General features: G+C 43.9%; 2 protein-coding genes across 4 annotated transcripts in view; one reads left to right on the plus strand and one right to left on the minus strand.

The window, feature by feature from the left end:
• Nucleotides 1-3,448, minus strand: part of caskin1 (CASK interacting protein 1) — a gene marked incomplete at its 5' end in the record, with an annotated part of 95,316 nt that extends 91,868 nt beyond the window's left edge. The window contains one exon of the mRNA XM_080009738.1: nt 3,355-3,448. Within this exon, the coding sequence (XP_079865864.1) occupies nt 3,355-3,448 (94 nt within the window). The remainder of the gene's footprint in view (nt 1-3,354) is intronic.
• Nucleotides 3,449-3,639: 191 nt separating this feature from the next.
• prpsap2 (phosphoribosyl pyrophosphate synthetase-associated protein 2) lies at nt 3,640-18,296 on the plus strand. Of its 3 annotated transcripts, none has more exons than XM_080010171.1 (11): nt 3,640-3,737; nt 9,964-10,124; nt 11,404-11,456; nt 11,800-11,866; nt 12,004-12,176; nt 12,488-12,603; nt 12,948-13,003; nt 13,408-13,556; nt 13,985-14,055; nt 14,172-14,318; nt 16,583-18,296. In XM_080010171.1, the coding sequence occupies exons 1-11, from the start codon at nt 3,660-3,662 to the stop codon at nt 16,739-16,741; spliced, it is 1,230 nt and encodes a 409-aa protein (XP_079866297.1). In that variant the 5' UTR covers nt 3,640-3,659; the 3' UTR covers nt 16,742-18,296. The 3 variants fall into 3 exon arrangements, with proteins under 3 accessions (XP_079866297.1, XP_079866298.1, XP_079866299.1); XM_080010172.1 differs by lacking the exon at nt 3,640-3,737 and adding an exon at nt 6,466-6,548; XM_080010173.1 differs by lacking the exons at nt 3,640-3,737; nt 11,800-11,866 and having other exon boundaries at nt 10,106-10,124.
• The last annotated feature ends 8,388 nt before the right edge of the window (nt 18,297-26,684 follow it).

A 26,684-nucleotide genomic window follows, 5' to 3' on the forward strand; every position in this document is an offset into this window, starting at 1 on the left:
GTTTTTTTTCCTCCTCTTTGTCTCCTTCAATTTTTTTTTAAGCAGGGTTGGCACAGTTGTACCCACACAATGACAGTAACCCGCAGAGACCTTACAGGCCCATGTCCAAAGCAGTTGGGCTTTGAAGGAAGGTCATGTTGGTTTGAATATCCGTAACGTGATGTTGGGACGTATGTTTTTGTCTTGGTCCTAGATGGTGTTGAAACAAAAATTGTGGGTGGAGGTAGAAGGAGAGCAAGGCAAGGAGAGAGAGGGAGACGACCAATCCGAGGGAGGAGAGGCCGTGATGCCGCTATCACAACCCACTGGGTTATGGCGCTCTCGGGCAGTCGTAAGCGCCGGTTAGGGCCGGGCAAACGCCTAGATGGAACCATAAAGCATCGCAATGGGCCGTAGGTACGCTGATGATGAGGAATGATGAAGAGTTTATTGGGGAGCGAGCATGAATAATGTCACTTTGTGTCTGCTGAATGACTGATTATAGCCGTCCGCCTGCACGGTGCCCTCCCTGTTATCTGCAGTGCAGACGGAAGAGCTGAAGAGTCTGGACACGTGAAAGTTTGCTCCGACTGCGAAAGGCAAGGGCTCGCATCGGAACACCGCACAGGGATTTTTAGTTTCATTCAACTAACAACAGAAAATAAAATAAAATAAATGAAATAAATACATCTACAATAAAAACACAATTTTTACTGTTTTCCTATTTTCATTGGTTATTTTTTTATTGGCGCCGAGTGTACGTGGGCCGGTGACCGCCCAGAGCGATGCGACTTGGTCGGGGTGCTGAGGTTCTGCCCCGGTCGAGGGTGGGTCCGAGTCCGCTGAGTCTGCAGCAAGGTTGGGACCGAGAGGCGCTGTTTTTTAACGTAGGCGTCAATGTTTTTAAAATTAATTGTGTGTAAATAAAGACATGTTTACTTTAAATGAAGCGTATTATTTTTGGCTTTGGTTTGGTTGTTGTTAATGTTTTATATGGGGTTTTTAAATATGGCGGTTGCCGGTGTTGCACTGGCCCACGTGTATGACCAATCACTGTGCACTTACTTCACTCTTGTGCCGGAAAGTCCCTTCCCTGGAGTAGGAGCTAAAAAAGTCCCTCAAAAAACGGCGTTCTAAGAACTACGATTGTTACTTGTTCCTGCAGTGCGGCACAAAAAAGGGAGGGTTCTTCCAAAAAGTTCTTAGAACTTTAGAAGAAGTTCCTGCGGTGCTAAAACACCTCATGAAGCTTTAGATGACTGTTTAGATTGAACAGAACTCGGAGCTAATCAACTGTCCCTTTGGCGAATTTCATCCCACTGGGGTTTATAGGCGTTACGAGCTACGACAGAGACTGTATTCCAAACCAGTGATCCCCTATAAGTGTTCTACCTGAGAGTGCTTTCCATCACTGTGGCCTATATAATACACCTGCATTTGCTCTACTACTCCACCATCCACTGCACCGTAGCTCAGTGGCTGATGCTATGCTGTACATCATTGGTGCTGATTTTAAGCTCTCTACCTGTACGTGCTGAGCTTGACTGCGGCATGTGCTGTAGGATTTGCTACGACCCTTGTTACGCGTTCGGCCCCTGCGAGCTGGCTTAGCACAATTTACAAGTTTAAACCTTCAATGCAAGCGATCTCGTCTACAGGTACTGAGGAAGCCTCAGCGGAAACGCAGCGTTGGGAGAAGGTGGGATATTCTCTCCCACGGAAAGCGGAAAGATTTAACAGTTTGGGTTACGTTTACATTGCAACGTCAGCTTTCCGCCTTACTGCCTATTGAAGGGGTGGGTAAGAGTGTGGAACGCTTTGATTGCTAATGGAGTAGCGAGTATAAACGGTTACATTATCGGAGGCTAAACCGAGTGGCGGCTTCGCAATCTCACGCTGCGTGCTGTCAGTCAGGATTTGGTGTATAAGCGCCAGCGCTGCTGCAGGCCTCCATAGTCAGTTGATTAGGCCCACTGTATCTATCTGCAACTACTGGCTTGAAGCTATCTTTCTTCCCCTCTCTCTCTCTATGTCTTTCTCTTTGTCTCTCTCTCTCTATTCTGGCATCCCTATGCTTTGGTCAGCCCACACATAAGAGTGGGCTGCGGAAGCAAAAACTGTCGACTGCTGAAGCAGTGTGCGCTACTGTACATCACATGTAGAAAAACCATCAATTTGAAGAGTACATTCAGTACGACAGCTGCTAAGGGTCTAAGGTCTTTCGAATCAAAATCGTCCTGGCCTGCATGTTTATACGCACGCACGCACAGACACACACACACACACACACGCAAACACACACATGCACACATGCACACACACACACACACACACACGCACACAACAAGCAGTAAGGTGTACATGTCCCCCATTGAATAGTGTGTTGTCCATGGAGGTGTCATACCCGCGGTTTAGGCGGGTGAGGGTCAGCAATAAACATTCTGAAATATGCGGGTGGGTTGTGGGCATAATAAATTATATATTTTTTTGGGGCAGAGCTTGAATTCAATGTAAGATTAGGTCTACAATAAATATTTGTTGGTTGAAATCACATGGATTATGAATTTATGCGGATGATGATCTAGGATCTTTATAATCATCCAGGTGTTGGGCAGTTGCAGGTGGATGAATGGCAAACGTAGGCGGGCTTGGGTGATGTCAGAGCTGACCCGTGCACACACACATACCGCACTAGTGTGCGGTGTGTGTGCGTGTGTGTGCATGTGCATGCGTGCGTGCGTGCCTGCGTACGTGCGTGACTGTGACATTGAAGGTGATGTTGATGCTTGATAATGACAAGGCCACCGACGTCATCATACCCGGTCCGTGTCGTCTAGCTGTATAGCAAATCCCTCCACCAAAAAAGACCCTTCTCCCTTATCGCTCTCTCTATCTCTCGTTCTCTTGTTCACTCTCTCACTCTCTTTCTCTCTCTCTCTCTCTCTCTCTCCCTTCCTTCTCTCCCACACATGCAGCTAACGTTTAGTAGTTACAGCCAGCAACAGCATCGGGGGGGATCTTCACCCCGGATCAGATCCAATTCCCCCATTATACTCTGGTAAGGGTCTCTGGATCGTTCCATGCATTCGATTTGGTGCTATTCAGAATAGACCACAATAGAATAGAATAGAACAGAATAGAATAGAATAGAATAAAATATAATTCAATACAAAACTATACAATACAATACAATAGAATACCAAATTCTTGGACGAGCCTTCCACAAAGTCTCCCAATAGAATTGGTGAAAATACAACAGTGATGTGTTGATGGTGGAATGCAGCAGACTTTAATAGAAGAGAATAGAATAGAATAGAATACAATAGCTACCCTCACCCACCCCCCTCCAATCAAAGGGACGAAGGTGTGCCTTACTCGCTTTCCCGGGCCGGGGCCTCTGCAGCAGCTTCTGCACGGTGAGCAGGTCCTCGGTCTTCACCGCCTGCAGCAGTTCCTGGTCCTTCCCCATCGTCCGCTCTCGAGTCCCGCTCTATCCCCGCAGCATCCCTCCGAGGCTGGGGCGCAGCCTGGCCCAGGGAGGGGGAGAGGGGGTGACGGGAGGGGTGGGGGTGGGGGGGTGGGGGTGGACGGGGTCCTCCGCCTGCCTCCGACCGAAGCAGCCCGGTGGGGAGGGGGCAGAGTGAGGGAGGCGGAGGAGGCGCGGGCGCCGGGACGGAGGGATGCCACGGAGCTCCACGCGGCGATCGCACCTTCCGACGCCGGGATGGAGGGACGCACTGGAGAGATCCCGGACTCCGGTGAGTAGCGGACGGATCTCCTGGCTCCGAGGTGCAGCTGCCGCCCGCCGGTCGGGGCAGCCGCTGCCGCGGTTGGGCCGGAACGCGGGAGGAAATCAATGACAGCGAGGACGAGAAGAGCGCCGCGCGTCTCGTGCTGCGCCTCGTCAATCCACGGGCTCCGCGACGTGTGTGCGCGTGCGTGCGCGCGTGCGTGCGTGCATCTCGCTTGGGTGGGTGGGTGGGTGGGTGGGTGGGTGGGGCGGGTGGGGGCGGGGCGGTGTGTTGGCGGGGGAGGTGGGGGTACGTACACGCGCCCGCGCGCTCCTCCAGCTGGCTCCGCTCGCACGTCCGTCCAGCGGCTCGGGCTGCAACCCAGGGGGGGGGGGGGGGGCGGGGCCAGAGGCAGGCGCTGCCCCGCCCCCCTCTCTCCTCTCCGCCCGCTGCTTCCCCCGCTCCCCGCTCCCTGTCTCTCTCCTCCTTTCCATCCTTTCTTGGGGGGGGGAATTAATTCAACGACAGAAATATGTGTATATTTTATTTTTTTTGTGAATAAAATCAATATATAATCCAATCCGCTAATATTGGGAGGCAAAGGTGTGAACGCATCCGACCGAGTCCCATAGAACTACACTGTAACGTCAAGTAAACAAGACCAAATGAAGTCTAACTCTCTTAGTTATTTAAAGTGGATCAAGCCTTGACCTATGAGCCGCATACGCATAGATATATTTTGCACATGTGTGACGATATGAATGTTTATGTGTATGTGCGTGTGTGTTTGCGCGGACGCGCGCGTGTGTGTGCGGGTTTCACCCTCACTGTGCCACCACAGGGACTTGGCTTTTATTCCCACCGTCCTCCCTGCATTCACCTCTCCGCTCTCTCGTCCGCTTTTGTGCGGCTGTTGATCTTTAAACTTGCATGGGCTGTGTGTGTGTGTGTGTGTGTGTGTGTGTGTGTGTGTGTGTGTGTGTGTGTGTGTCTGTGTGTGTGTCTGTGTGTGTGTGTGTGCGCGTGTGGGCAATGTTTCAATCCTGCTCTTGTCCTCCTCCACACTTCCAGTGAGTTATGTAACAACACAGAGGAGTATAGACTTCATGATATTGGGGGATTGTCAGCGTTTGTCTCTCTTCCAGCCTGGCCAGAATGCAGTGGTTTTAACCACATGGCTCAGGTGATAATTGGCTATTATGGCATACAGTCATACTGTATTGTATGGTTATTGCATTGTGAAATGATGGGATTGCCATTCAACATTATACTGTGGATGAACCTCTATATGGGCCTTTGAATGGCAGACATCATGCTATACCCATGTCTATATTGCGGACATTTTGTTATGATTGTTATGATTATTGTGGTGGGATGGAAGGTGGAGACGGGATTCCATCTATGGGCAGATGAGGAAACTGTCCAAAGAGCTACTTAGCACAGTCCATTACGCTGTGTGTGTGTGTGCGTGTGTGTGTGTGTGTGTGTGTCTGTGTGTGTGTGTGTGTGTCTGTGTGTCTGTGTGTTTTGGGGTTGTTTACAGTGAGAATCCTCACCAAACGCAGACTTGTGCCACTTTCTTTAAAGTCAGGGTAAACATAGTTACTGTCCCACGCACCCCCCCCCCCCCCCCCACACACACACACACACACAAACACACACACACACACGCACACACAATATGGTGTTAAAGCAAAATAAAAAAAACTATAATATCACAGTCTCAATCTCATTTATCTCATTTGGGGAGGGGGGGGGTTGGGGTGAAAAAAACCGTCTCCCGACAAATGATGTCCTTTGGAAAATTGGTTTTCATGGTGTGAATTATAAAAGAATGTTTCTTGGGTCATGTACTTACGTCCTAAAACTCAGTGGCGTTTGGAGTTTGGAGTGAAGTTTGGAGCTCTGCGACATGCCCTCTTACCAAAGCGTCACACTGCTCCCAAGTGGCAGATTACTGCAACTACAACAAACCGCAACATCGCTGACAACATCAATCGTCAACATAACTGTATATCGCAGCCTTTTATGGCTTCGATCCATTGTCATGGGTATTAAAAGGGATGAATCAGGAATCTAGTTTGTGGTTCCACTAAATATTAGGTCCTTTAAATATTCACCGAGTTAAATTAAGTTCAGCCTCAATCAAAATACACAGCAATTGCACAGTAGATTTACAGTTTCCATTGTGTCTGTACATTGTACGTAATTACAATAATAATTACATAAACATTACTTGACATTAACTCAGGTCGAAGTTTAGAGATGTTCAATATTATTCCGCCTTACCTACATATAGACACGATGAGTATATCAGTAAACGTAAAAAAAATAACAATAATCGGGAAGCCTCGTCCATTTAATCAGTTTTAAACCATGATGCGTTCCGTTTAATTCGGAACTCGGAAAAGTCTGAGGTCCGACGTGCTAAAGACCGGCATTTTAAATCGCAATACGATTTCATTGATTCTAGCAGTTTTAACTGCTGTCGAGATGCTGCTAGAAATCACATGCTTGACCAAAAAAAAAATATCTGCCGTGGGCGGAGTCAGGGAAACCCCAATTTGGCTCGGCAGCGCCGGAGACGACGACCTAGCCCCACGGAATGACCGATTTCCGAGTCGCAGGGGAACGCATCTCGGGCGACTCGAGCGGACATTAGCCCCGCCTCTCTCCCGCCCACCCCCCAAATCGCTGCGGCGTGATTGGACGTTCCGCGCGTCCGTCACAGCTGTGGGCTCCGGCGCTGAGTGAGTGGAACAGGTCGGGGAGGACGCGCACGCAGTCCAGGCAAACGTCGCTGTTCGCAGGTTGAAGCGGGACCAAAAACCCAAACTGGTCAGTCTCTGTGTGTAATCGTAACTCCTGCTTTAGTGGTGTGCACACCTTCCCGCCGGCTTTCTACGCGGCGAGAATCGTTTTCCGTAGTGGAAAGAGGCGACGTTACCGTTATCCTCTGTGGCAAAACTAGCGGCGACACCAGGCAGCTAATGTGGCCACTGCTTGAATCAGCACATGTTTGTATGATGTGCGATTGCCCGTAACGACGCCATCCTACACGGCTTTAACGTGTTCTCTTTATACGCGTTTATCATGCGTTCGAACACAGCGCTCTTCTCTTTCTTGCGCACAGCAATGAACCGTGTTGCCGTGTATAAATAACCCGCACGCTTCTTTGTGATGTTCAACTATTGTTCTATATTATGGAATATGTTTTACCAAGTACAAAAGGCGCCAGCGACCTGCTGATGTAGCTGTAGTATCAGGTATAAATTGTGTTTAAAGGTGCAGTGTGTGGAATTTAAGGAACGGACTTGGCAGGCATGGAATATAATATTCACAAGTATGCTAAAATGAGTGCATAATCCCATGAAAATAACAATCATTGCGTCTGCGTCAACCTGAGAACGAGCCGCTTTTATCTACATGGGCACGGGTGCTTCACGGGGGCCGCCATGTTGTACCACGTCACGTTTCTTCGACGGTAGCCCAGAAGGGACAAACCAAGCGCTGGCTCCAGAGAGGACCCTTTCGCGTCTTACGCGGGTTTTGCGGCCAGCCGCCTCCTCCACGGCGGCCGCAACGTTGCGCCGCCGTGGAGGAGACATTTTCAGTTGGTTGCGGTCTGCAGCCTCGCCGCAAGACATACTTAATTGACACACTGCACTTTGAAGTAAGTAAGAGCAGAGGTGGTCCTCACTTAACAACCTACCCGGTTAACGACGTTCAGACTTACGACCAGCTCTCTGACCAGGCTGTATTGTACGCTGTGGACAATAAGATGCTGAGCGTGCGTGCCCGCCATCAAGCATCTCATCGCGCTTCACCGTGCTCAGTCTCAGTATCGTTCCTGCGGTCTGTCAGCATCCACTACGCTAGCTTTCGCAATCGCCACGCCCCGAGTTGGTGAAATCGCACGGGTCCTTGCTCATCGACCAATTTGCTTAACAACCTGGTCCAAGGAAGGGAACTCCGTTGTTAAGTGAGGAGTACCTTTATAAAATATTAATGAACATTAAAGTAATTCAGCACTTGATTAATCTGCCCCGAAGGTTTGTGATATTGCTAGACGGATGTAAAAAAAAAAAAAATAAAAGCAGTAAATCTAAATGTCTAATTTTATGAGCAATCTTTTTGACAGAAAGAAAAGACAAACATTAGTCCTCTGTGGATTCCGACTTCTCTCTATTGGAACACTGGTATTTTGAATCGAGTTTTCCCTTCTAGTGTTAGTTGAGGCTTTCTGAACTTGATGGGTCTCCTGAAGATGGACGATCTTGATCTTTCACTTAACCAAGTTAGATTAAAAACTGGTTTGATTGGATTACCAGTTTGCGGTTATAATGCTGATTGCTTAAAGCAGTATTCGGCAGCACCGGTGTTATTTGCTGTTGCCAAAGGCTAATGGCATTAGAAGAGCCTAGGCATCTTCTGGCTTGTCATCAGCGTGAATTAAGGCCCGACCAATATGGATTTTTATTTTTATTTTTTGTCACAGATACAGATTGTAGGGGAGAAATTCCAATAAGCGACATTACCTGCCGATATTTTTTATATTTGTATTTTGACAGAAAATAAATGGTCTTGAATTAATATAATTGAATATATGATAACAAAATAAATATTTTCAATAATAACTTAACTCAAATAAAACCAGTGTGAACTGTTTATATAATAAACTCAACTAACAGTAACAAATGTATCATCATCATCATCATGAACTTGACAAGCACTGGCAATCTGTCTACTGTCCTTTATGGCACAGTACGCACATGGTTATTTAACAAATCTAAAATGAAAATAGTATTTTGTAAAAAAACATTTTTTAAATTCCTCGTCTTAATTTGTTACTGTTTTATTTTTGTCCTTCTTTTTAAAAAAAACAATTCCAGGACAGATTGGGTACTGACAAGGCCTGTCGCTTTAAAACATTGCATTGTGGGTAATTGGGTAATGTAGAAGCCCTGTTGGGGCATGGCTAGAGGAGGATGCGTATGACGGAGAGATCACTGATGAGAGCTGATATACTTGTTGTGTATTATTACTTTATTCTAAAAGTCAGAACGTGGCTGTCTACTACCAGTCCTCAAATAAATACAAGTCTTGCCTCACAGTGTTTCTGTGGAGGGAAATCACTCATTGTTGGAAGTTCCAAACAACAAGGTTCCATTCAAACGGACTAAACACTGCAGGTGAAAGCCCCTCAGATCTCAACAACTTTATCAAATTTTGTGACTTAAATAAAACAGACACGATTCAGACCCATTGCTGTGGAGCTGCAAGCGACCTCCATGTGTGAGGACACAAACACGGAATACCAAAATTTACAGGCATGCACATATAGTAGGCCTATCCCCACAGTCCCCGCAAGCTTACTATCAACACTGACAATCCTTTAATGGTTATTTCATATTCTTCAAGATTACATTTAATCTTCTCTAAAATTAAATGTCCACAGACGAATATTGACTTCATTCAAGATTAACTTAGGCAATGGAATATAAACATTTGGAATTTTACTTACTGGCAGGAGGGGTCAAGCACACAACGCTTTCGGAGAATTCAACCTGCTTTTAAAATATCCATATTCGCTTTTTTTCACACCTTCGTCAAAATGAGGGCTCTTTTTCTTTTATAAACTACTGATAGGTACATTTTGAAAGTTATTGTGGGTTAGTACACAAAATTCACAAAATCAAATGTCACAATATTTTGAACCTTAATAATGATCATTTGACTATTTTGCAGATGGGGATTTTTACTTTTGGTGCTTGCAAAAGGTGTTTACACATGAGATATTTGTGAAACAATTACTATGCGGATAGATATGTAGGTACTTTATTCATTCCTGGAGGATAATTTCAGTGTCATAGTCGTTCACATCAAAAAATATGCAGTAACAATAAGGAAATAGAATAAAAATAGAGAAAAGGCAATACACGGCAAACTTCAAAATTAACAAGAGGGTGGAAGGAAATGTGAAAATATACAATATATAGAATAAACAAATATAAACCCAAAAGTATAAAGTGACCAAAAATAAATAAATGCCAATTTGCAATGTGCAGCATATTGTAACCAAGCAGGTGGAAGCGTTGACTGACAATTTCTGGTGTCTGAATATTGAGTCTCGTATCCTATAGCTCCCAGCCTTAGCATGGCCCGCCTTTCTATACTGCCTTCGCTGGGATGGGTGTTATGAAAAAGTTAGGTCATAACAAAATGGTGTCCTCTCCACCCACCCTCTCCGCAGGAAGGGCTCAGCGCAGCGTGGGTGCCCAGGGATCCACTGCCTAAGTGTGGGGATAACAGTGCCCGAGACCCTGGAGATATGAACCACACCAAGGGGGGACTTGTCATCTTCACTGCCAACTCGCACCCATCGAGCCGCGAGCTGGGCAAGAGGATTGCTGAGTGAGTGCCGCGGGCATGTACACACAGATAGAAAAAGACAGAATGACGCGCAATGAGAGCCAGGCCAAGGGGATTACAGTGTGAATAGCGGATACATTCAGAGAGTAACAGGGCAGCATGCCGATTGGGAGGAAAAAGGGGGGGGGGGGGGGGAGCTGGTTTTAAAGTAAACAACCAGCTCGGAGGCTCTTAAGGGTACATCCGCCCCCTCCACCTTCCCCCGTGGGGAAGCTGGAGGCATGAGCTTTGACTTAATTCTATTTATTCTACAATTACACTTCATCATTAGGCTTACCTAAACTGTCTCGGAACATTCAGAAGTGCAATTTCTAGAGAAACGATGTGTGTTTGGAAACGTTAATACTTGCACAATATCCTTTGGGTGGAAATATGCAAATATAGATGAATCGGAAACCTTCTGATGACAAGTCTGTTGAACATGTTGAAACATTCTTTCGTCTCAAAGCTGTAGTTTGACTAGTCACCGTGTACACTTTTGCTCCCGGGATTTACTCTTAAGTTGCGGACTAGTGTTGGTGAGAATCTGCTTTGGTTCTCTGTGCTGGCCATGGTGTGGCGACTGCTCACTTACTAACAACACCCACACTTTGTTTTGTGGGGGAGTGAAGTTGGCTGGATGTGGCCTTTAAAGCTCCCAATTAGAAATTCCAACGGGTTATAGATTCTCTCTATGCTTTTCACTTAATGGCTCCAAAGTAACTTATGTCGTGTCACCAATTCTTCCTGGAAGTCAGATTCGCCAACTTGTGTTATCTCTGTGCTGTGTTGACAAAACAGAGACTGTATTTATCCTTTCCTTCACAGATCAAAGTGTGTATTTATGTATGAGAATAATGTGCAGCATGTGGTCCTCTCTCTGGTGTTTGCTCCTTTATATTAAGGAATCTTCCACCACAAAGCAGCCAATTGAGGCATACGTATCTGGTATAGTCTCACTATGTGGCTGCTGGTCAGTTCCTACAAAGACATAATGGCAACAGCAGGTTTGATAGAGATATATGTCATTTTAATGTACATTATTTACTCATGGTTAGATTATAATGCAGAAAGTTGGAATATGTGTTAGTTTAGGACTTCTATGGAGGACTTGGATATCTCACTGCCCCCTCTTCTAAGGATGTCTCCCTACACATAGAGAGCTTGTCTAAGAGCTCATTGTCTGGAAGAAACATTTCTTCTACTGAAAGAATAGACCCATGGTCAGTTTAACCTTCCTGGTTCACAAATTTGACATTGTCTTTTGATCTTCTTCTCTCAGGCGGCTCGGAGTGGAGCTTGGGAAGGTGCAAGTGTACCAGGAAGCCAATCGAGGTAAGCTGAGTCGCAACCTCTCACCTCTAGGCCTAAGTCAAATAAAAAGTAATTCTGGGCCCCCTTTTTCTGTGGGAGCTCTTTGTTTTGATGAAAAATGCCAAAATGGAAAGGACCATTCTCTTAAATTGGATATACTATGTATCTTATGCCTGACAAATGCTAAAATGGTTTGAGAGTATGGTGGCATTATTCACTCTAAGAATACTGTCATTATCTAAAAGGAGAACAAGTACTAGGATGCTGCATTGGGGGGTGGGGGGACCAAACAGCTGAGACCACTCTGGACCGGATCAGAATCTGTCTTTTGCCGTGTTCTCCCATCCTCCTTTTGTTCTCATAGAAACACGTGTGCAGATCCAAGAGTCGGTGCGAGGCAAAGACGTCTTTGTCATCCAGACGGTGTCAAAGTATGTAAACGCGAGGCAAAAAAACGACACTACACCGGAAACCTTTCAAATCAGACGGAACTGGCATTTTCCCCAAAAAGTGATCTCACTGGTCTCTGCATGTTCGCCCATCTCATCCGCTCTCTCTCATCGCCCAGGGATGTCAACACCACCATCATGGAGATGCTGATCCTGGTGTACGCCTGCCGCACCTCGTGTGCGCGGAGCATCACAGGCGTCCTCCCCTACTTCCCCTACAGCAAGCAGTGCAAGATGAGGAAGAGGGGCTCCATCGTGTCCAAGCTCATCGCCTCCATGATGTGCAAGGCTGGTGAGGGGCAACCACGACGACGTACACACGTTCACACAAACACAGCTTTCGAGGCTTTTATTTATTTATTATTTAGCCAAGATGTGGGGTCATGTAAAAGTCAAGGGGGTTGGGTAATGTTAAAGATTGTTCAGATTCTGATTGTGTCATTTTCAGTCTCGCTTATTTATTTATTTTTTTTAATCTATTTTTTTTTCCACTACTATAGTCCATCTTTTATGTCTATAGAGAATCTCTCTCTCTCTCTCTGTGTGTCTGTGTGTGTGTGCGCGTGCGTGCGTGTGTGTGTGTGTGTGTGTGTTAACCCATAGGTCTAACCCATCTGATCACTATGGACCTGCACCAGAAGGAGATCCAGGGCTTCTTCAACATCCCAGTGGACAACCTGAGGGCCTCACCGTTCTTGCTGCAGTACATACAACAAGAGGTACTGTGTGTGTGTGTGTGTGTGTGTGTGTGTATATATAGACACTCACGAGGGCACATTCTGGATTGATACCTGTCTCAATATTTAACATTCATCATTTGAACTAAATGTTTACAATTGGGTATTACCTCATCTCTGCTCACTCATAAAGTTGGTAGGTGTTTATTTATTAACGTTTTGAAAAACAGTCAAAGTTAATCTGATCATTTGAAAGACTGTAGTTGGTCCACCATTTGTTTTGTTTATATCTTTGCTACTGTTCCTACAGTTGGGTAGATGACCACAGAATTTATGCACATGCTGGGCTGTGAAAATCTGTTGACTTCTCACCTGTGTCCTGGCAGATCCCAGACTATAGGAACGCTGTTATCGTGGCCAAATCCCCCTCCTCTGCCAAAAGGTAAACTCTCATTACTCTCCTGACTGTATATATCCAACCATGGCTAATGCTTCGTAGAGGACCTGTCCTCATAGGCAACGACACGTCCAACTACTAATGGTGAATCGTGATAAGGAATTGCTGCGGGTAATGGATACTCAGATAGTGTTCATTGACATGGCAGTTTGCCCAGAAAGTACAACGACCTTAAAGCAGGATGGAAAGATTAGTAATTTTCCGTCAATTGAAACCTAGCTTACAAAAACAATTTATGTCATGCATCTTTGTCTTGATAGATTTTCTTTTGGTTTACTACTGCTTGGTATGTATTTTCAATTCTTGTAAATATCTCAAATGCTCATTGTGTTTGTAGTTTGGGAATAATTTCCGTTTAATCACCCTCCTTTGAATTTCTTTGTGCAAAGGGCGCAGTCATACGCCGAGCGCCTGCGTCTGGGAATTGCGGTGATCCATGGTGAAGCTCAGGACGCCGAGTCGGACATGGTGGACGGCAGACACTCCCCGCCCACCGTCAAGACCACCGGAGCCATCCACCCCAGCATGGAGATCCCACGTAAAAGAATATCTCAACGCTATATATAGAGGCACACATGTAGACCAACAGTTATTATTGTGGAAAGCAATGTATGCTGAGGGCGAAATATTTGAATTTAAAAACAACAAACAAACTCCCTCAGTTGAATTTAACTGTAGTGGTTCACAAATACTAACAAAAATTAACTTTTATTATGCTGCTATAGTTTGTACACAAAAACAGAAATCTTTTCAAAACACATTTTACTGCATACCAACATGGGGTTAATTAAACAATATGGAATAACTGCCCATTGGATCCGCTGTGTTGATGCTGCCCCCTAGAGGCACATACAGTACAGTACAGTACAGTACAGGGACACCTCAACTGAAAACCGTGAGTGTTCAATGGGAGCTACTGCGCAGTTTATTAGGATTTTAAACACGGTTCTCCATACTTGTTTTCAGTGCTGATCCCTAAGGAGAAGCCTCCCATCACCGTTGTGGGAGATGTGGGAGGACGCATTGCCATCATAGTGGTGAGGGAGAGAGAGACACACACACGTCTGTCCTCTCCTCAGCAGCTAGGACTTTCATTCTGTTTTTTTCTAAATTTTTATTTTGAGGTTATGAACTGGGGTTTGTTGTTGCGCAGGACGACATTATCGACGACGTGGACAGCTTTGTGGCGGCAGCGGAGACGCTGAAGGAGAGAGGAGCCTACAAGATCTTTGTCATGGCGACACACGGCATCCTGTCCAGCGACGCCCCCCGGTTCATAGAGGAGTCAGCCATCAACGAGGTGGGCACATAAAGGAGGTCCAGAATGGCATTCAACACTTTTCATTCTCACTGTTGTGCTTCCTTTCTTTGAGGGGAGACACTCGTATTGGAAACCTAGTGGACTTGGCTGATTTGAGGTTTAAAAGCGCAATAGGAGTAAAAGGCAATTGTTAAAGCGTCTGGCAAGAGTGTCTGGCTAACCGGCCTAGAAGCGCATCGTTTTTTTTTCTTCCTCATATTCCTTTAAGAGAGCTTTGCTTAGGTGATTCAAACCTCTGGGTGGGAGACAGCTATTGTCACCTAAAGTGCCACCACCTTCAATGGTGAGGTTCTTGTTATTGACTGATGTGCTGGGGGGCACTGTGGCTCAGTCTTTAGCATTGTTGCCTCAGACCAAGTATGTCGTCCGGCTGTCCTGTTTGTGTGGGTTTCCTCCGGGTGCTCTTGGTTTCCTCCTTTTCATTAAAAGACATGTATGTTATGGTGCCTGTTGTGTCTGTCGGTGCCCCTGACCAAGGCACTGGCAAAATCAGTATAGGTTAAAGGGGACCTATTATGCTTTTCCATATTTTCTGTCCGCTAACACACAAACTGTGAAATAAGACATCTCAGTCTTTTTTTTGTGAGCTGTTTATATCAGAAAACATGTGGTGTGACAAGCCGTCCAGATTTGCAGCCCCTTTCTATGTCACATGGGACCTCAGTAGAAATAGAACTGCCCTCCATCTGAGCAGCTCCACCCATGGCTGAGGAATATCAACAATAAAAATGACTTGGCTTACAGACCAGCCAAAATCCTTTAAAAGAAATAGGAATTAATACAAACTGTCTGTGAAGAACCTGCTGACAATGGAAATGTAAGTATTTCAAAAATAATTCTGCTCTTTCTTTCTAAAAATAAAGTATAGTGCCTGATATGCTGTGTGTTTCTCCAAACAAAAACCAATGCAATTGTGTGTTTATTGCAGATGTATTTATTTTAATTATTTTATTTTCTGAGGTTTACAAAATCCCTTCGTGTGGGGTCCCGGTACAGTGTCCCCCTCAAGCTTGGAGGGCGGCAACAAAATTCAGACCACACTTTTAAATAAGGCTTTGTAGATCTCATATGACTCAAGATTCAGCACCTGGATTGCTTATTTCTTGCCTCAAATTAGTTCAGATGTTGGTGGGCTGCTAAGGTGAAATCAGTGATACTCAAGCCGCATGTGGCTTATTAATGACATGTTGTGTCTCTTAAAAGTGTTAAATTAAAAAAATTAAATTCTAAAAGAGTATTTCAATCAACCTAGTCTGAGACATCGTCTGCAGTATTCTAAACTGAATTTTCCATCAACCTATGACGGCTTCGAGAGAGCATTCTATAGAGACACAACAGCCTCCATGAAATTTATAAATGGAAAAGAGCTTTTATGTCAATCCACAGTTTTTATTTCAGCCTTTTTAACTTAATTTTAGTGCAATATTCCAGACAATGCGGAATGCGAATGCAAAGAAACGGCATCCGCAGCAGACATGTACAGTAGAGTCGGCTCGTCGTCTGCCATATACATTCGTACATCATTTGTGTATAATAATACTTTTTACACCTGTGGTTGCAATGGAAATAAAAAAAACATGCTGATAATAATATGGTAATAATAAATTACAATTATTGCATGCATCAAGCTTTTCATTCCTTAATGACATATTACTAGTAGCCTTATTTTAAAATGCATAATGGTTTGATAGAGGAAAAGGATGTTTCAGAAAGTTTGCTCTTGCCAAAATATTTTTTGTTAATGCGGCTCCTGAGCTGGGAAACGTTGAGTTCCACTGCTATACTGGTTTATTGCTTGTGGTTGGGGAATAATACAGAAGATAAGGAACTTAAAAAAAGTCGCAATCGCAATATTGGTCAAAAAGAAAATCGCATTTCGATTATTTTTCCCAAGTCGTTCAGCCCTAGTGTGTGGGGATGGATGATTTGCCTGTTGCTTGTTGATTGCTCCGACGAGCAACAGGCATACAGCCACCTCCCAGGCCCTCCTAGACCCGAGACAGGTGTGATTCCTTAAACCACACCACCCCCACCCCACAGAACCTTATCTTTGCTAAGTTGAATAATACTCTTGGTAAGTTTTAGTGAAAAAAACAAAAAACAAAACCCTTGGTGGATATCACTTAGGTGGATACCTCAAAGGATCAATACTTGATGGGTTGGCAGCAACAATGTTGCTTTCAAACCCTTCCTAAAAACCTTTCCTCACTTTTACACCCCTCCCCCGTCCCTCCCACACCCAGGTGGTGGTGACCAACACCATCCCCCACGAGCTGCAGAAGCTGCAATGTCCAAAGATCAAGACGGTGGACATCAGCATGATCCTGTCTGAGGCCATCCGCCGCATCCACAACGGGGAGTCCATGTCCTACCTGTTCCACAACATCAGCGTGGACGACTGACATGCCCCACACACACACACATGCACGCGCGCACACATAAATGTACATGCCAATGTCTCCATATCTCCTTATACTACTGTTTTCCTCCACAACGTAGGGTGGGATGACTCCATGTCCAAACACACACACACACACACTCTAAACCTACATGCCATGTTTTGCAGCTCTAACGCTTGAGTTTCCTTGCACATTGAACTCGATACATTGAATCCTACATGTGTCACAGGTTTTGCGTGGTGATGGCTGGATAAGGTACGCAGTAGCATTTCTGAAATGCTCTTAACTAGTTTAGGTCACGACGCAGGTGTTGTAGTTCACTTTTCATGGCCAGGATCAAATCATTTTCTACTAATCGCGACCACATCCGCGTTGACTGGTATCTAATTAACAAAAATGACTTGGTTTCAAATTCATGAATGTTGAGTCTGAATCATCCCGTGATTCCAGCAGTATTCTTTCTTGTTCTCAAGTGAAGGTGATTTCTAAAACTGTTTTAACTGTTTGAGGCCTATTGTGTTGACCAAACCATGGTTCTAACCTCGTAGAAGCTTCGCTTGCAGCTGCTCATTCTAGACTAGCAGACTTAGTGGCCATGGGCTCTTCGGTGTATTCTCAAAGATAAAGGCAGCTACTGATTTGGAGCTGAACTGTTTGTTAGTCCAATACATCGTTGCTGGGATTACGTAATGGGCGTGCTTCTTCATCTCATCTGTATTCCAATAGTTCTGAACTTTGGAGTGCCATCCGGCGTTTGACTTGCCTGTGCTGTGCATTAAAGATGACCGAATGTTTTGTTTGATGATCCATTTCATGAAGTTAGGTCGTACTACTGCAGGTGGCCAGTGCCTTCTACATGAACGCACAGTGTCTTCTAGTCTAGCAAAACAAACTCATCTGTTCTACTAACATTTCTGTGCATCAGTGTGTAAAACGTTGCTACTGATATTTAAATGGAACAATGGTCGTCATTTGAAGAGGCAATGAAAGGTTTGTATTTGACAACAAATTGGATTTTTGATTCTCATAACTTCATCAAATTTGAAAGTTGCCCGTAATGTCTGACTGCCCCCCCTCTGCTGTAATTGAAATGTGAAATCCCAAGTGCAGAGCAAATTGCTCTCTCTCATTTGAATATTCAGGTCAGAAGTGAACGTTTCTGGTTTTAAAAGCCCCAGATGGTTGAAATGCACTGTTTTTATCCATATATATTTGAGTTTATATGATTCATTCATATTCTGCACAAAACGTTATGACACAACTGCAAGCTTAGGAGTCTGGTCTTAAATCATCCAGAAACTGACGTTGATAGACCGAACACAGGTTGGCAGACAGTTGTACTCCCAAGATTGTAGCTCAGTGTATTTAGGTAGAAAAGAAAAAAGTTAAAAAAATAAATAAAAAATAAAGCTGGAATAGTTTAAATGAAACTTTATCTTGCAATCAGAACTTGACTGAAGCAGGTCTTTGTTGTCACAGTAACAGATGTCTTTCAAAGTATGTTTTGTATTTATTTTCACCACTGAACGAATAAACGTCGTTTATGAAAAACGATCAGTCCCTTCCTATGGATGTTTATTTATAAGCCTCTTTATTTTTATTTTTTTAAGTCATTCTTTATTTTGCCCCTTGGAAATGCATTTGGGCAATCTTGCTGCAGACCTGCCACCCTGCATGCATTTTGTGTATTGTACCAACTACGCAATTCTTAGTCAAAATACGCAGGTAGAAAATGGCAGCTGAAACGACGCAAAAAACATTTTTTTTAATAATATGATTTAATGACGGAAATCAATCAAATACAAAACAATACTGTATATTTATAGGGTATTTAAACCACATCCCTGGGATTGGACCAGATGCTACGACCTGTGGTTCTGTAAGCCCTCCCACTCAACATCCTCTGGTCGATCACTGTCATATATATTTTCACATTCTGTGCCGTTCAAATTTACACACCGATACTGTGCTCATGTACTGTGCTGGTAAAAACATTCTTTGAAAAAGTTTGACTTTTTATGAGACTCAGTAAAACGAGTCGTTGGATTTGATTCAGTTGGTTGACTGCACGGTGAGCGAGGGCGGACTTCCAGTGAACGAGAAAGAGAAGAGCCGGCCATTTATTTGATTTGTTTTATTTTTTTGTTATGATTGCAATTTATTTGCAAAGTACTATATAAATATAATATACGTGTGTATTTGCACTTAAAAGTGAAAGAGACTTTAATTTGACGTTTGAACTGGACATTTCCATGTTATATGTTGTGTTCTACTCAAACTCAGTGAGAGTTACAGGTTGAATTATACTGAAACTTGAATCAGAATAGTCCAAGAAAATTGCAATCGGTGCATCTCTAGTTGATAAACATGTTCAGTAACTTGACAAGATTATGCATTTCAAGGGGTATATCCAAATGACAATTACTATACATAGTTAGCCGTAGTATCTTGCATACCGTGTGATTAGCCCTGTTAAGAGAGGGCTACGGTGTGAATAGCTGATGGAGTCATTTAGCTGCAGTAACTCAAATGCCACGGAGACTCCCTGTTACGTTATTGTGGTACTCAAAATATTTTCCCAAGGTTGGCACGTCTGCATAAGAGACTAATAACTGATGGAAAACGGAAATCTACCCACAGGGCAATAAAATGGCATCTAATGGGGAGCGGGAAAAGGCCCTTCTTAAGGCAGGCGATAGACATAGGATAGGATAAACCTTCATTAGTCCCAGACCGAGGAAATGTACATTGTTCCAGCAGCAAAAAGGGGACAGCGGAAAATAGAAAGCATATCAAGGTAAGCACTATAAACAATATAAAATATATAGAGAGAGAAAAAAAAAGTGACATCCCATATTCCCTAAGTTGTACAAATATCTTGGGAATGTGGCTTGTTTGTCATAATCACAATCAACTATTGGTGATGAAGCCAAACTTTTTGTCCTGTTTTGAACCAATGACGTCCACATAAACTCAATGTCTGCGAAGGGGCTTTTTGTAAAGTCATATCATATGGTTGCGTTTTAGATTGAGCCTTGCAGTTAATGATCAAACCCAAAAAGAGTGTGATATAAACGAAACCTCTTATTGGAAACCCGAGGGTGAGGATAAAGTATATAAGATGTCTCACCATTCGGGGATTTTTCGGAATTTTGTCTCTTTCGGCCGGTTGCGCCAATGCCAAAAGGCGTTCAAATTGCTGATTGGCTGAATTTGGTAAATGGAGAGAAACGTCCTGCTACAACAAACTAGTCAAGAAGTTTTCGTTTATCATCATTAATCTCGCCCCAATTCTCCCTTGCCACAGATGCTACCAAGTGACAAGTCAAGTGAAATTGCGTGTTTATAGTGTACTCAGCTGTTGCTAGAACGGGTTTTACAGCTACATCCGACCTCTGCTTGAGAAGGGGGCTCGATTCAAATTTCTGTTCTTGTGATGACACAGAGCATTCAAAATAAGTGGACTTCTCTTCAGCAGACCTGGTTTGTTCCCCCTGCGTCCTCTGTTCTTGCACCCTTAAGACCGCAGGAGATCCAAAACAAGGGTTTGGGTTATTTGTGACACAGAATACTCAATTTGAACTGAATGCTTTCCAAATACTTTGAGGCAACAGTCCGAGACCAACTTATTTTTTGAGGGCCTAGTTCCTACCAGAGGACATGAAAACAAATTGTAGGCGGTGTCTTCTCTTTCTCCCAGGACCATTGGCCATGTCTGTAAGTGGTGTAGTGACCTGTGGAATATGGAGGATTCAATTAATCTATTGTTCTATTTGACTAATTTCTTCTACATGTATGTAGAAGAAATGCTCCACCATGCTCTGAATCAGCTTGTACTTACAGTAGTGTTACTTAAGCCTTAAGATATTGTCGGTCTATCGTTATTTCTTTATCGTGTTCTCTGGACATTATTATCTAATTTTATTTTATTAAGGACACACACCCATTACTAACAGGTGCATAAAATCAAGCATCCAGCCATGCAATCTCCTTAGTCAAACACTTGCAGTAGAACGGGTCGAACCAAAGAACTCAGTGACTTTCAACATGGAACTATCATAGAATGCCACCTTTTCACCAAATCAGTTTGTAACATGTCTGCCCTGCTAGACCTGCCACAGATAACCCTAAGTTCTGTTATTATGAAGTGGAAACATCTAGGAGCAGCTCAGCCACGACTGGGAGCTGAACTGGACCGCCGAGCGCTGACGTGTAAAAGCCGTCTGTCCTGCAACACTCACTACAGAGTTACAAACTGTTTCTGGAAGCAACGTCCGCACCGGAGCTGTTAGTCCTGAACTTCATGAACTGGGTTTCTGTGGCAGAGCAGTGGCCTACGACCACCATGCGCAATGCCAAGCATCGGCTGGAGGGTGTAAAGCACGCCGCCTGGACTCTGAAGCAGTGGAAATGCATTCTCTGGAGTCACGCTTCACCTCTTGCGTATGATGGAGGAATATGTGTTCCTGGATGGAGGAATACGTGTTCCTGGTGGATCCCAGGAGAACGCTACCTGCCTGAATGCATAGTGCCAACTGTCAAGTTTAGTGGTGGAGGCAGTTTTTCATGGTTTGGGCTCAGCCCCTTAATTTCAGTGAAGGGGAATCTTAATGCTACAGCATACAATGACATTCAAGAGACTTGTGCGCTTCCAACTTTGGGGAGGGCCCTTTTCTGTTTAAGAATCATAATGCCCCTGTGCACAAAGTGATGTGTGTGGAAGAACTTGACTGGCCTGCACAGAGCCCAGACTTGAACCCCATTCAACACCTTTGGGATGAATTGAAACAAACCAACACCTGACTTCACTGATGCTCTTGGTCAGAATGGGAGCAAATCCCCGCACCCATGTCCCGAAATCCAGTGGGAAGCCTTCCCAGAAGAGTGGAGGCTGTTACAGAAACAAAGGGGGGACTGATTCCATATTAATGCCCATGATCTTGAAATGAAATGTTCAACAAGCACACATGGGTGTGGTGTTTTGGTGTCTGCATACTTTTGGCCATGTAGTGAATCTCTTCTGTCCATTCACTTTTTCTTGTACTTACTTTTTTTTGATATATTTAGTAGGTGTGCTAGCAGTGCTGCACACTCACTATTAGGCTTACGTTTATTATTAGGGGTCCAGCCCTCATGGTTGGACCCCTTGTTGTTATTGCTTGGGGGAAATTCTCAGAATTTTTAAATCTCGTTTGAACTGGTATGTCACAAACATTTCATTTTAGGTGTAAGTTTGATCCAAATCAATCCACATACAGAGTAGAAATTTGTGAAAAACAGACCAAATTTGACCCAAATCACAGACAAGGTTACATTTCATTACATTACATTTAGCAGATGCTTTTATCCAAATTGACTTACAGTTATTCAAACACCGACGGACGCAGCCATCAGGAGCAATTACGTGTTATACGTATTATTAAGTGTCTTGCTCAAGGACACTACAGCATGCTAGCAGGAGGAGCCTGGGACCAAACCAGCAACCTTTAGATTACTAGACCACCAGCTCTACCTCCTGAGCTACCACCCCCAGGTCTCATGCATTGAACGGCAAAATATGTACAACACGGCTAAAACCTGGTTGAGGTGTCATTTAAACCGGATTAATGAAAAACAGTAGTGCACAAGAACTCGTGACCACGTCAAGTCCAGTCCACCTGAATGCGTTAAAGATCCAGCGAGGCGCAAAAAATACAAGCCGTGATATGGTAATTACTCACAGAAATACCACGTCTTTTGTATTCCATGGAGACAAAACTCATTGAAAACGTAATTCAAATGTAATTCACGGAAGAAAGTCAGCACGATAATAACCTAAGTTCTCAACGCTATCGTAAACCTCCATAAATACGTAAATCTGCATAAATACATATAACTGACGCACAAGAGACATCACGTCACCTGTCGTCACTGAGACTGCACATGTACTTACACACAAGGTAAGTTATAACAGTGACAAGGTTTGGTTTCAATTAAAAAGTTTAAACAGTTGTTTTGAAGAAACGTCATGACACAACATCAAACAGTCCTACAGCTAAACTTAGCAAACTAAATTGATAAAGCCAAAAGGTATTAAGCATTGACAATTTATTCGCTAATAATTCTAGTGCCAAATTAATAAAGTTCCCTTATTGTTGTCTCCATTACAATATAGACAAGTCATCTATTTAACTAAGTTTTCCAATTGTAGAGTATTAACAGAAAAAATACAATGAAGTAGTAATTACAACTAACATTTATTTATGTTTATAAAATAACATGTATTTATTATAATCTTTATGCAAAATAATTACAAAGTTTGTTTTTGTTATTGTTCCAGATGCTGAAAAATTGACAAAGGTTGGTGTTGTATTGAGAACACGGACACTTTATAACACTACGAACAAAACCATATAAATCCACCATACCATACATAAGTTGTCGTTAAAAACCAAAACTTGTATATAGATTCGATTCCATAAAAAATTGTGTTTATCTTTATTTTCTGAAACACCATTTTTTTTTAGGAATATTTAAACTGAATGGCAGAAGAGAAACATTCAGACCTAAGTCCATATTGATTGGTCCAGATGTAAGTCCATGAGGGTTGTAAATTTTGTAACTTGTGACGCATTTCATTGCACCAAAAAATTGTAACACATACCTAAAACAAATAAACTGGACGCTGTGTATTGCTGCCTGCAGCTATATTTGTTATTATTATTATTATTATTATTATTAAGAGCCACCTTACTATCAAGCTTATTATTAATAGTATTTTTCTATATATTATACTGTATACTTCATAGTCAAAGCCAATGTGTGGCCATTATAACATAAGGGTGTATTTCATTACTGACAATTAAAAAGACAATACTCTCTGAAACCTTGATAAAAGGAACTAGCCTCAAGATTCAAGATTCAAGAGGTTTATTCGTCACATACATATACATACTTTCATACATATATGCAGTGAGATGTCAATGCAACGCACCCGGTGATTACACACAATATGTTCTAGACTGAACACAATAGCTACCTACCTACTTGACGAACTAACTGATTCCTCAAACATAATGCAGGAAGTCGAATAATATAGAATAAAATAAAATATATAGAGTAAAATAATATAAAATAAAATAAGAACTTAAAGGTAATGCAGTGTGGGTGTACAAAATAGAATAAAGGGAATAGGCTTATGTATATGGGATGGAGTTATGTATATAGGATAGGCTATTTATGTATATAAAGATACAGTATGTGCATTAAAGTGGCATGTGAATAAAGTGAGGTTGTGTTTGTGAGATATACAGCACAGTATACAACAGTACGGCGCAGCAATACGGTAACACCGAACAACCCAGGACAGTGATACAGTATGCGGTACAGTATGCTACATACAGTACAGTAAGGTAGTGCAGCCTATGTGTGTGGCTCAGTGAGGACCCCTGGTGAGTTCAGCATTCACAGTTCTTATGGCTTGCGGGAAGAAACTCCGTCTCAGTCTCTCTGTTCTCGCTGTGTGACTGTGGACGCGCTTGCCAGACCGCAGCAGCTGCAACAGTCCGTTGTTGGGGTGATGAGGATCCTTCATGATCCTATGGGCTCTGCTACTACACCTTCTGGTGTATAACTCCTGCAGGGAGGGGAGGGTAGTTCCAGTGGTACGTTCAGCTGAACACACCACCCTCTGCAGGGCCCGCCTGTCTTGAGCAGTACAGTTCCCAAACCAGGCAGTGATGTTGCCTGTCAGGATGCTCTCCACTGCTCCACAGTAGAAGGACTTGAGGATCCTCACCAAGACCCGGAATTTCCTCAGCTGCCTGAGGTGGTAAAGACGCTGCCTCACCTTTCCCACCAGTGTCTGTTTGTAAAGTCCATGTTAAATCCTCTGTGATGTGGACTCCCAGGTACTTGAAGCTGCTCACCCTGTCGAGAGAAGTCCCATTAATCCCCAAGGGCGTGTGCATCCTCGGTTGTAATCCACTGCTAAAGTCCACAATCAGCCCTTTAGTTTTGGTGACGTTCAGGGTGGAGGCTGTTGTCCTGGCACCAGAGTGACAGTCACCTCCTCACAGTAGGCCTTCTTGTCGCCATCAGTGATCAGGCCCACAACAACGGTGTCGTCAGCAAATTTGATGATGGTGTTGGAGCTGGACCTGGCCACACAGTCATGTGTGTACAGGGAGTACAGTAGGGGGCTGAGGACGCAGCCCTGGGGGGATCCTGTGTTCAGGGTGAGGGAGCTGGACATGTGCTTCCCCACCTTGACCACCTGGGGCCGGGCTGTGAGGAAGATCCAGGCACAAGTGGAGTAAGAACCTTAAGCAGAACATTATCTTTTATTGTGGTGGAATAAAAGATAATGTTCTCAGAAAAGATTATATTGCAATAACAGAATTGCCAAGAAAACATACCTTCTGTAATACAACATTCAAATTAACATATGCTGAGACGTTTACTGGCAGTATTGGTGTTGAACAGTATGCCTTTAGATAGCCAGGGCTGGCTTTAACTAAGGGCCGACTACCCTGGATCCTGTGTACTGCTACCTGCAGCTATATTTAGGGGTCTCACCCTCGGCGGCGACCCCTAAATAGACCCCTATGGACCCCTATGGTAGTCTATGGATCTGTTGTACACACAGACAACATGAATAAATGTGTATTCCCGGGGGGCCCGACATGCTGTCATCCAAGTTGGATCCAGATTGGTCCATTATCGTGGAATAATTTAGTAAAAAACTGTATTTTTTTGTCATCGCATGCATGCGTAAATGACGGCTTGCACAGGTCACATGACAGCATTGACAATCTGGTCCGCCCAAGATGGCAGTACGTGCAGACGGGACTGATGTCAGACTTTCATGGATATTATGGATCCCCTAAACCCACAGACAATCAAAATATTGTGTATTCGGGTCAGTTCCTACATGGCGTTGTTCTAGTTTCATCCAGTTCGGCGGTTCAGTATTGTGGATGGAGTTTGTAATCAACAATGACTACCTCACTAAGATCGCGCAAGTGCATAAACGTATACCACAACGAAGAAATAGTCGCGCACAGCCAAACACAGCCAAACTTAGACGGTTGACAGAGTACCCAGATCATATGAGTCAGTAACCCAAACCTTACCAAGATACTGTTAAACACAGATGTAATAGATATGGGACTTTAACTTAAGGAATGTAAGATATGAACTCTTAACCATACAAAGTTACGAAGTGACTAAGTGAGGTATTTTTTTGCCAGAAGACAATTTGATTAAACAAAGCGTAGTGCATTAAACATCATAAATATATTCGCTTCTTTTCTTTTTTTTTTTTTTTTACCTGTGCTGTCAGCATGCTGGGCATACAACACAGAGTATTTATATGCCATTGCATTCGGGACAGAGTTAGTCTGCAAGTGGAGTTCAAGTTCTCAACCTGAAAAGCAACTTATTATTCATTCTTTAATCATCAAGAACTGCTGCAATAACTCTGTCCTGTGGACGACCTGTAGGATGACAAGAGCACAGTTTTTGGTTATGGAGAACCACCACCAACCCCCCTCTTTGGAGAACTATTTATCATGTTTGGGTCTATAAACAACTGATCACCACTCCAAGAGAGGGAGAATCACCACGGTGAGACAAATAAACATAGAAACAAACAACATTTACACAAAAACATGAACATTGGATGACATGTATTGAAAAACAGTGAATTAGAAGGTCGGTAATATGTCGCGGTGCCTCCAAGCAGCGGAAGGAGCCCCGAAGCCCCCCGAACTCTGCAGCCCCGTGGACACCCTAGGGCTGCAGGAAAGCCTCGAGTACCCTGCCCTGCAGCCACAGAAGACCCCCGGGCCCCCAGAGAAGCCAGAGGGCCATGGAGCAACCCCCACGCCCAGCCCTGAGGAGCATGACCCAGTCCCAGGGAGCAGGAGGAGTCCCCGCACCCCAGGGTGCAGGCACAAGGCGCAAC

Source organism: Zeus faber (genome assembly GCF_960531495.2).
Source record: "Zeus faber genome assembly, chromosome: 11".
In the NCBI taxonomy this organism is placed as follows: Eukaryota; Metazoa; Chordata; class Actinopteri; order Zeiformes; family Zeidae; genus Zeus; species Zeus faber.

What these genes read in the sequence shown, in the direction of transcription:
- prpsap2 (XM_080010171.1), top strand. Translation starts at nt 3,660, where the DNA reads ATGCCACGGAGCTCCACGCGGCGATCGCACCTTCCGACGCCGGGATGG. An exon ending in TGCAGTACATACAACAAGAG is followed by an intron (nt 12,604 to 12,947) that starts GTACTGTGTGTG and finishes GTGTCCTGGCAG; the next exon opens with ATCCCAGACTATAGGAACGC. An exon ending in TCCCCCTCCTCTGCCAAAAG is followed by an intron (nt 13,004 to 13,407) that starts GTAAACTCTCAT and finishes CTTTGTGCAAAG; the next exon opens with GGCGCAGTCATACGCCGAGC.